The 11,722-nt window shown below is 40.3% G+C and overlaps 1 protein-coding gene across 1 annotated transcript in view; it reads left to right on the top strand.

Moving 5' to 3' along the window:
• Tbck (TBC1 domain containing kinase) overlaps positions 1-11,722 on the top strand; it is a 149,582-nt gene that overhangs the window by 129,165 nt on the left and 8,695 nt on the right. Inside the window, exon 25 of the mRNA XM_028760363.1 lies at positions 1,954-2,113. Coding sequence (XP_028616196.1) covers positions 1,954-2,113 — 160 coding nt within the window. The remainder of the gene's footprint in view (positions 1-1,953; positions 2,114-11,722) is intronic.

Below are 11,722 nucleotides of genomic sequence, written 5' to 3'. Positions count from 1 at the left end.
CCCAGTCCAGAAGTGCTGGCTGATCCCAGTCCAGAAGTGCTGGCTGAGAAACAGGTTTGGGGTTGGTTTTTGTTGTTGTTATTGTTGTTGTTTGGTTTTTCGAGACAGGGTTTCTCTGTGTAGACCAGGCTGGCCTCGAACTCAGAAATCCACCTGCCTCTGCCTCCCAAGTGCTGGAATTAAAGGCGTGCACCACCGTCCGCAAGAAACAAAAGTTCTTACTGTAGCTGCTTCAGGCTTGCTGAGCAGTTGAACTCCTGGTTGGTATTGTAAATTTCACTTTTAAGGTATCTTAACTGAGAAAAAAATTGATTAAATATTTTTAAGTATTTTCACGATTCTTATTTTTAAAGACCCCATTGTTCCTGAAGACTACCATTGAGACTCTAGGATAATTAATTTTGAGAAACTAATGCCACCTGGGTAGTGGTGATACACACCTAAAGTTTTAGGGTCCTCTGCCTGTGTTTATAAATAGTCCCCTCATTCTACAATTCTCTAAGCAAGTCCACTGAGATTCCAACATGAATTTTATCTCTCATCATTTTTTTCAGAATGTATTATTTCTTTTAGTGTTAAATGTTTTCTTCCGATGCTACCTTCTAGAAAGGAGAAGCCAGGATCTGTCCTCTTTCTTCGAGTGAGGAGCTGGGAAGCCTACAGACTGAGCTCCTGGACAACTATTGTTCATGTGCATGCTTTCCCTTCTCTGGTGAGAAGTGCAGAGGGGAAGTAGAACTTGGTTGGGTCATAACCTTTTAAACTGTCACTCTTCGTAAGTCCCTTATGTGGAAGTGTGGTGAGGGGGCTTTATTGAACACAGAGATAACCTTTCATGGTAGTCAACAGTGATTATTAAGAAAGGGTATATAACCCAAACTTCTCATTAACTAGATGCACAGTTTCCTTTGTGCTTTTCCCAACATTGGCACCAAAAGGCAAATCCAATGTGCTGCTTTTCTGCTTAGAATATTTGGATTTTTCTTACTAGCAGAAGAAAGGTCATTATCAGCAACACAGGCACAGTGTAGCCTCCACCTCTCTTTTATCTCACCCTTAAATCCCTTAAATTCCACTGTGCTGTTCTTCCCTGTCTTAGCTGGACATATGCTTCCTTCCCCACTGTAACTACAAAATCCCTGCCTCAGCTTTCCCTCCTCCACCCGGTCACACCTCCATCCCATTTTTTGTCCTAACTTTTATTTATTCTTCAGGATTTAACCTTGAGATCAATTCCTCAGTGAGCCCTGCCCGTCCCCCAAGCTAACGTAATCTATCACAGCAGCTCATGCAGCTCTGGGACAGTTCTCTGTGTGTAACCAGCCTTGGTCATTTCCAAAGTTCTGTTTATTCATCCAATCATACTTTAATTACTTAGTAAAGCAGATGTGTGTGTGTGTGTGTGTGTGTGTGTGTGTGTGTGTGTGTGCTTAAGCTCCTGCTTAATGAATGTCTTTATTTCCTAAACTAACAGTAATAGTCAGAGCATCAGAATTCTAAAGTATAAGGGGCATAAGATATGGCACCTTCTGGAGGATATAAACTCAGAGTAATGGCTGTGTCAGCTGAGATCGCTGGACACATTAGCCTGCAGCAGAACAGTTTCCAGCAGGTGCTGGTGATCTCTAACAGTTCTACATGGAGTTTGACTTAGCATCTACTTTGCAAATATTTTTCAGTATCAAATTTGCCCTGAGATGGTGGACTTTTAAACTATGCCTGGTTGTGCTGGTGAACTTGATAGCACACAGGCTGTAGCCAGTTGAGGACAATGGCTCAACTGCGTCAGGGTCACTTTCAGTTTCCACTGATGAGTACATCTCTTCCTTTCTCCTTTCCACTTTATTTTGAAATTTAATGTTCTTCCTCCTTATAGGATCTTACTTTTAGATAAAATACTCTGGTGAACATGGAAATTTAAAAACAAACAGTTTTCCTTAAGCTCCCTGTCAGCTTTATTCGAGGTCACATTGCCGGCAGCATCAACATCCCGTTCAGTGCAGCTTTCACAGCAGAAGGAGAGCTCAGCCAGGGCCCTTACACCACCATGCTGCACGGCTTCAAGGGGAAGGTCATTGTGATTGTGGGGCACATGGCTAAGCAAACAGCTGAGGTAAGTGTGCTCAGAGATGTCCTCAACTGTTCCTGCCTACTGTCTACATTGTTGAAAATGTGTGTCTTCAGTCAATCATAGATAAATCTAGCTGTACAGATCTGTCTGTGCTCTTACCTAGAGGAGCTCGCCTCTTACAGAAACCTTCTTCCCCTCCACACACACTTCCTGCCTCCAGTTTTCAGCATCAGGATGTATGACAGTAGGAGACTTAGGAACCCAATGGTACCTGTTAATGTCATTTGTCAAAAGTGTGACGACCTTAGCTGTAAGTTGGGGGGTACTAAAAGGTGGGACCTTTAAGAGGTGGCTCCTATGGGAAATCTTGTGGTTGGTGGAGATTTCCCTTTATAAGGAACTGTGGGACCTAGTGGGAAGACCAGTGGCACTTCTGAAGCCAGGATGTGTTCTACTTCTTCCACATACAGTACTGCCATTGACAGCGGGCACTGACTGTAAGCCTTTGGCCTTCCTGCCTTTGCAACTATGGGCCTCCTTTCTTTATAAAATTAGCTACCTCCATTATTTTGTTATATGAAACATAAATTAATATGACAGCATAGATTTTCAAGGTTTTTTTTTAATTCCTAACTGGTTTTTGAAATTTTAAAAACACAGACAGAACTTCTGTTAGAGCAGCAAGACTGGAGCACAGGCTCTGAAGTTCCCCTGGTGGGGTCTGTTGGGCTTGGGAGACTTGTTTACCCAGAAACTCAAGGGTCAGGTGTCAGTGTCAGACCATGAAACAAGAGTTGAACAGATTAAGAGAGGAACTGAGTATATTCTAAGCAAACTGACAAATAGAAAGTACATGTGATAACCAAAATTGCCACCATTTAAGGGGGAAGTGGGGATGGAACCTGATGTGCTGAAGTAGGCCTCTAAACACAAACACTTGTGAGTCAGAGACAGTTGAGCAAGAACAGCCTGGTCTAAACAGCAAGTAGAGGCTATGTAGAGAGACCCTGTCTCAAAAGAGAGAAAGAGAAAAAGGAAGGGAAGGAAGACAAAGAAAGGAAGGAAGGAAAGACAAGATAGAGATTACAGCATACAAAAGCCAAGCAGGGTTACGAACGACATCCTCAGAGTCCATAGAGATCATAACTGTTGAGCTGATGCAGAACCCATCCCATCCAGGCCTTTCCAGAAGGTGGAGAAGAATCTTTCCTAGGAAAGTAGCAGTTACTAGCTGCTAGGGAAGACAGGCTGAGCTGTCCCAGATTTACCAAACAGACCCCGTGTGCTAGGGCAGAATGAATAAGGAGACCAAGGAAGAGTCAGCAATATCTCTTGGAAAATTAGGAATGGAGGTTAAGGTAGTTCAATCCAATTCCCTTTGTGTCTCTATAAAAGGGACAAACCATATGTATGCTTGCTTGTTTCTTTGTTTGTCTGTTTTTTTAATGTGGGCAACTTGAGAACTCGAAGAATTTTGGTCATAGGCTTTTTTAAGTATCCAAAACTTGGTGGACAAGATGGCTCGGTGGGTAAAGGTACACTCTCCAAGTCTGACAAGGTGAGATCTACATGGTGGGCAAAGGAAAGTGACTTCCACAGGGTGTCCTCTGACTTCCACATGTGTGCCTATGCCTTCTCACCATTATCTTGTCTGCATTGAGGCAGGAAGGCCATCCCCTGGGTGGTGCCACTCCTGGGTTATGTAAGTAGACAAAGGAAGCTGAGCATCCTGAATTCACTGATGTCTTTCCTGACTGCAGACACAATGTCACTAGCTGCTTCCAGCTCCTGCCACCTTGACATGATAGGCTATATATATCCTTGTACTGTGAGTCACAATAAAATCCCTTCTTCATTGCTTTTGTCAAGGTTTTTTTTAATCATAGCAAAAGCAAAAGTAGCTAAGACAAGGTAGAAGTATTCTATCCATCTCAAATGAGAGAAATTTGGATTCAGTTTACCCAATGTGCCTGCCCAGAGCCCCAATCATAACACAAGTTTATCACTCTGAAGTGCCTTTAGCTCAGCTCAAGAGGCTTTTGAGTCTGAATGCTGCCATGTGTCCAGGCTTTAGAACTAGATTATTCTGACTTCATATACAACACAACCATTCATCCAGTGCATGAAACCAAAACCTGAAATAAACTTTACCAGATTATGGTTCCATTTTCATTAAATAGTCACCACTTGAAAGAAAGTTTCTAATAAGAGGTTTAAAAATCTTTAAATTGTCAACTGCTTCCACACATCCTAATCATATTAATCTATGTCATTTATGTAATTTTGCCATACAGACAAAACATATCTGTCAATACATAGATTATTTCTACTAAGACATCAATAATCTATTATGTACAAACCAATAAATCTTACTTCAAAGTACGAAGGAAATATAGAAGAATGAATACTCACATGTAGTATAGGATAGGTAACTAATAAACTCTCTTATTCTAAATTAGCATTTTTATTAAAAGTCAGGTACTACTAATTTCTTTTTACATCCTTTTTGCTGTGTCATTTATAGAAAATAATGATTAAACAAATTATATGCACAGCTACTAATGATTCAATCCAGTAACCAGTAGCTTATTTGTGATAGTTTTAAACTGGGATAAAGATCTATCTTTAACAATGTTTTTCATCAAAGGTCAAAGACAACTTCAGATACTTATTTGTACTGTTTCATATTTTCCTCTGCTACCCAGATCTATGCAGCATTATAGGTGCTTCCCTCATAGCCACTGAATTAAATCCATGTCAGTTTGAAGCATTGGAATTTCACTGTGTCTGTGTTTGCACTGAATATCTTCTCACTCCAGTGCCCATTGCAGGTCCGTTCTCTGCCCTTCCCACTTCTTTCCAGCCTATAAAGGAAAATGCCTATGGGTTCTAACTCCTAGTTGTTCATCCAGTGAGAAGCTCTGAGAAGTTATGAGTTAAAGAGCAGGATATTTGTCCTCCTAGCTCTTTCTGAGGAAGCCTTAGGTTAGCTATGTCACTCTACTTAAAATAGTAATTTTCTCCTAGAAGGCTTCTCACCATGATTCTCATATGAGCTCCTAGGTTCTTTGTCTCCAGGAGTGGTAACAAATTTTCTCTGCCAGCCTTGGTTAGCACTGCCGATGACAGTTCTCCTATATCCCCCTATTTTTTTTTAAATAATTTATTTATTTTTTCTCAAATCGTAATTCGTTCACACAGGGGTTATAAACACAGAAAGGCAGGATGTGGGGAAGGGGATGACACTGGAATGTGGGTGTTCAGGGGGAATACAGATATCTTTCAGAACCGGGTATCGGCTGGGTGAAGGTTCAGGGGACAAGTCACTATGACTCTGCCTATGACTCACTTGTCCTTATCTAAGTTGGTATTACCTGCCAAGGCTACCTATTTACAAGGTCTATGACTACTCAGGCTGGTAAATTTCCACAAAAGCTGCCTGTTTACAATAGCTTATAGCCATCTGTTTCAATGTTTTTCCACAGAGACCCAAGACTTGGTGTTAGTATACATGTATGACAGGCCTATTGCTGATTTTAGGCCTATGGCTGATTTTAGGCCTTCAGTGTGTAAGCAGGGCTGCCCCTGACATCTCCTCCCTTCTCTAAGTATAGAAGGGCTGTAGCAATTCTAATCTTGCGAAGGCGGAGATAGAGGCCTGACCTCCAGTACTTGCCTACTTCCTCCCATCTTGGGACCATTATTTGGGTTATTTTTGCTTATTTCTGCTGATCCCTGGGCCTCAAATAGGCTAACTCTGTGCAACAACAGATAAATAATTTGGTAGCAAAACCTACTCAGATATATTATCATAAGTTAGCTATGGAGGACCAGGAGACTCAAGATGAAGTTGTTACTCTATCCAGGGTGTTCCCAAAACCCGTCTCCACCCAACCTAAAAGAGGGGACTTCCGCCCCTAGACCAAGCAGAGAGGGGCCACCCAGAACCCCCTCTGACTGGCGATCTGAATTCTTGCTTAGGCTGCGAGGCTAAGCACTGCAAGGGAATATAAATAAAAGTTAAAAATATCTATCTGGGTTCCCTGAGGGACAAGCCTGACTGCATAGGGGTTGATGTCAAAAGTATCCCCTCTCCAGGAAAAAGACATCGGGATGGGTATGGTCCTCATGCCTCACTGAACAATGACAGGGGGACCGGAGCCATATCCCCCTATTCTTCTCTAATTATCTCTACCTCAGTTTATGCTGAGGTCATGTTAGAACCCAAGCTGTCATGGGACAGTATTTAAAATAGTGAATTTTTAAGCCTAGCTTTAATGTTATAGTGACTTTCTTACTAGCTGTGTTCATTTGGATAAGTATTTACCTCTTTAAATCACCATTTGTTCAATTACAAAGTGAATATAGCAGTTTCAACCTCAGCATTAATGTAAAGTTTTATACGAGAGAAGTAAAGTTCTTGAGGAACCTAGTAACATTTATATGCTAGTCTTTAGAAGATCTCGAGTTAGAGTTCAGGATCAGAACAACAGAACAGGTACTGACTAGCCCGGCCCTGCCCAGCTTCAGAGCTCAGACAATGCTCTGTGCTCAAGCTGGTGTGGCCAGAGACTGCTAAGGCAACCATTCCCACACAGATCAGTCTGAAGAAACAAGCACGGCTATTGGATCATAAAGAAGTCAACTAAAAACAAAACGATAAGCTTATGTGTGTATGTATGGTCCCCAGTATCAGAGCACAAAACAATTTAAAGAAATAAACAGTGGAATTAAATTATACCCTAGGCCAAATGGACTTAAGAGTTCTGTGGAACAGTTCATCAAACAGCTGCCCAAAAAACATTCCTCTCACCCCAACATAGAGCATTCTTCAACATAGAGAATGTTATAAGCAACAAATTATTCTCAACAAAATTTTAAAAACTGAAATATTCCATTTTTCTTAAGTTCAAAAAACTAAAAATCAATGCTAGAAAAAAAGCCTTATAAACTACAAATGCCTATGAGTTAACTTATTTTTAAATCAATGGATTAATGAAGTTAAGAAAGCTTTAAATTCTTTAAATAAATGAACATGGAAATATAATATACCAAAGCATATAAGATTAAGTAGACGTCACTGAATTGATGATTGAGTGTATGGTAATCAACAAATATGATAAAACCACACCAACAGAATAAAGTGCAGAGCCATAGGATCATCTCACCTACTGCTAGAAAGGGACCGTTTGGCAGCATGCAGCATTCTTGTGTATAATAGAAGTACTAAGCAAACTAGATATAAAAATAATAAAGACTATAAGAAGTCAGGTAGCATTGTATTGAGCAGTACACAGCTGAGAGCTTTCTCCTAAGACCTGGCACAAGACCACATTGCCCACACTTATTCAGCCTTATACTGGAAGTGTCAAAATCAGAAAAGAAACCAAATTATCATTGCTTGACATTGACATGATTTATACAGAAAGCACCCAGACCACAAAAGAAAGTACCAAAACTAATGAAATCATCAGTTACAGACACAAAATCAGTAGTAATTCTATTTGTCAATAGCAAATAATATAAAATAGAAATCAAGAGTGCAATCTCTATTTGTAGATATTATGGCCAAAGAAATGAAATCAGGGTTGGGGAGGTACCCCAGTTGGTAACTGCTGCTAAAGCCTGAGGACCTGAGTTCGATTCCTCACAGATCATATATAAAGAAAGCTGGATACAGTAACATTCTCATGTAAGCCCAGCACTGGGGATTCAGAGATGGGAGAATCTCTGCTTCCTGCCTACCAGACATTCTAGCTAAATCAGTGCTCCCCAGGTTCAGTGAGAGACTCTGTCTCACAAACTTAGTCGAAGGGTGTATGAGGAAGACATCCTCTGTCTAATTCTGCCCTCCATACATAATGTGCACATCAAAAAAGAAATGAACTCAATATGCCAAGGAAACACATCTCTGCTCGTTACAGTCAAGAAGTAGAAACTGCCTGAATGCCCACCAGCTGATGAATGAATGAACCATAGGTGCGAAATACCTACAGTAGATTTAGCCACAAGAAAAGTGAAATCCTCCATTGCTGACAATGTGCTTGAACTGAAGATCATTATGTTAGGTGTAATATGCTAGGCATAGAAAGCCAAATATTGTGACCTCCCTCATATCGAAATCTAAAAACCGTGGACTTTGTGACGCACAAAGTAGAATAGTGGTTGTCAGAGGTTGAAGTGAATGTACTGTTACAGTTAGACATCAAGGTGAAGTATGCTGCTGCACTTCATGGTGAGTGTACATAGCATCATGGACAGTCCAAACGCAAGAAGGAAGGATTCTAAGTTTTTATCAGAAAGAGATAGTAAATATGTAATGAAATAGATATTATAATCAGATATAAACACTATACAATCTGTAAAAATGTTGAAATACTGCTCATTAATATATTCATGCTTTGTTTTTATATATGGATTGAAACTCATTTAAAATATATACTCTGAAACTCAATGACTAGGAATTAATGATTTGAGAAACAGTTAAAACTGTACACTCCAACTGCAAAGTATTGCTGAAATGAATTGATGGTGAGTACATGGAAGGATGTCTAGTGTTCACGGACTGGAAGACCGAGTATTGTTTGACAAAAAGGCTAAGACAATGATGTCATGATTCTAATACCAACAGGTTTATGGTCAGCTCAGGCATAGTATATTTAAAATGATATTCACAGGGAAGTCTCACTTTTGCGTCATTGAAATGATAATAATATTTTCCAAAACTCACAGGAAAAACTATTTTCAGTTGCTAAACAGCAATCCCAATTCCCTGGACATAAAGGAAGCCTGATTCATGTATACACGCGCAAACACACACACAAATTAAATTTATTTTACGTCCTTAATGAGATTGCTCACAGGAATTTTTTTTTTACTTTAGACACTAACCAAACACTTGTAAAAGGAAATGTGTTTTCAGTACCCATAACAACCATTTACTCACACTACCGTACTCTCAACTAAAGTCTCATAGATCTCTTGACAAGGCCCATAGTGAATCCATCTTTCCCAGAGGAAACTGTCACTTTCCTGTGAAGCTTTTGGGAGCAATGCTGGGAGATGTAACTCTGGAGACAGTAAGGAGTCTCACGTGGGGAGCTGGCCAGAAGATTAAATCTCAATGCAGATTCTACACAACTTAATATATCCTTAAGAAAATAGGAAAACATAGGAGAAATAAGAAAAAATATCATTGTTTAGCTGTGAGCAAAATTATTCTACTATAGGAAAACATCTGAACACAGTCCAAGGATGGAATCATGGGAGAATTTTGAATGCTTGTGAGAAAACTCCAAGAAAACCAGAGTCTTGTGACCTCAGTTACTTCAGAACACAGTGAATTGTTCTTGGAGTGTGTTTTTGTGCTCCTCACAGGTATAGTGGAAAGGAGTGAGTTTGCTTCAGCTATTACTCATATGCTTCTGTGGAAAAACATTTTTGCTAGGTGCAGCATGTCTTTGTAATTGTACACTTTACTCAGGTGACTCTTATTAACCCTCAGAGTATAAATTGTCTGCTGCTCTGAATAAAGTTGGTTATTGTATAAGACTTTAGTCTACCTCATATTTAGGCCTCTGATCTCCCAGGTTCACACTGGCAGCTAAAGTAGTCAACAAGAAAAAAATCAGATGATTGTACTCAGTCCATTATAACAAAATATTCAGTAGAAAGGCTTTGAACATACTGGTTTTCGCCAGGTGGTTGGGGCAAATGCCTTTAATCACAGGACTTGGGAGGCAGAGGCAGGCAGATTTCTTGTGAGTGTGAGACCAGCCTTGTCTATACAGAGTTCCCTAACAGCCAGGGCAATACAGAGAAACACTGGAGGGAGACAGACAGACAGACAGACACGGGGGGTGGGGGGGAAGGGATTTGAAATTGATTTACTTTCTCAGTTCTGATTTAGATTGCCAAATTAAACAGTTCCCAAAGCTGAAAAGTCCAAGATGCTGTGGATTCAGTGTCTAGTGAGGACCTGTTTACTAGTTCATAGATAGCCATCTTTTTGCTGTGTCTTCCCATGGCAAAGAGGTAAGGAAACTCTCCTGAGTCTGTTTCGTAAGGGCATAAGGCTAGGGGTGTAGCTTAATGGCAGAACCCTTCCCTAGTATGCACAAGGCCCTGTGTTCAGTTTCTAGGATGGGGTTGGAGGAGATGATGGGTGGGTGGGCGTGTAAGCAGGTGGGCAGGTAAGCTGACAGACAGTTCATTTACAAGGGTTCTACCCTCAGACTCCTATCACCTACCCTACACCTCTCCTCATATGTTATCACACTATGGCTATCAAAATGTGAACTTAATAAGAACAATACAGACCCAGACCACTGCACTCTTCTCTTCTTAGTACTGTCTCCCTCCTCTGCTCAAGCTCTTCCTACTAGTCTTAAGAAGATTATCCTACTGCACCTGCATGCTCAAAATAATGATCCTAAAACACTTAAAGGCAATTGAGCATACCGATTGTCTCTATAGAAACCACTGTAATTCAAGATAATAGCTACTTAGTTCTTCAGATTCATGTATTTTAACGTAATTTCTATGCAATCGTTTATATTTTTAGAAAATGGAATACATGTCTTTATCATTGTTTTCAAACCTCTAGATAAAGAATAGGAAGCATTCTTTGTCGGTTTCAGGTAATCTCTTCCTACTTGTTCAGCCTTTTTGCACTTACTGTGGTCACCCTTGGACTTCTTCCTGACTTTCTCCATGCATTCTTGTCACTGAACATTTCAGTCTGTGGATTTATATGATATGAGAAGGAAAGTTTTAAATATTGCAGCTTGAACACTGTATAAAAGTTAAGATAACAGTGACAACTCTTCTACATAATTCTGGTTTACTGAATGGTGGGCAGTAGTTACTTTGATAGACCTATGAACTGAAAACTGTCCTATAGCTCTTCAGAAGCTACTTCTCCTCATAGCTTTTCCTGTCCTCAAAGCTCTATGGAGTAACATGTCATCATCGTCTATATTGGAATGTAGTAAAGGAGCCCCTAACCCACTAGGCTAGACTTTAACCATTTACTTACCATGTTTTTAACGGAATAAAAACATATTTTGTTTAAGGTGTGGTCATCTCTAGAGCCAGCTCATATCCACTTTCCTTAACAAATGCTAAGTCATCCTCTGGGCACTTACCTGCATGCCCTGCTAAGAAGAAAAGTTATCTTGTCTCAGTATGTGCTATTCTACCTGCCCACCCTGCCTCTCACCACTTAATTACCCCTCGCCACAGGAATGTGTGTGGCTGAACAAGAACTAAGCTCAGGAGCCCTCTCTCCTGACCTGCAGAGGTTGGAACTTGGCTGTGATCCATCACAGCCCTAAGTGTTTTGAATCTGAGTTTTTATCATATACATTCTATGCATAGTCGACACCATGTGATAGGGCCAGGGCTAGCACACAGTGTGGGCTTACTGTTGTCAGTTGTCTAGTATAAACAAAAAGTGAAAAATGATTATTGCTGAAATTCACTTCCCAAATATACAGATCAAAGGGAAATAGACCAGAAGACTCCTTGGGCCTCCTGACACACAGTGTTATTAGATGGTGGAATTTTATCAGACATGCTATTCTCTAACACAAGCCAGTATGCATTTTCTTAGGAGTAAGAACTATTTCAAATAACTCTGCTGTCATATTT

This window comes from Grammomys surdaster, unplaced genomic scaffold (genome assembly GCF_004785775.1).
Source record: "Grammomys surdaster isolate TR1022 unplaced genomic scaffold, NIH_TR_1.0 126531, whole genome shotgun sequence".
NCBI classification, from domain to species: Eukaryota; Metazoa; Chordata; class Mammalia; order Rodentia; family Muridae; genus Grammomys; species Grammomys surdaster.
The sequence above is the reverse complement of the archived record's forward strand: the minus strand, read 5'-3'. Positions and strand labels throughout refer to the sequence as shown.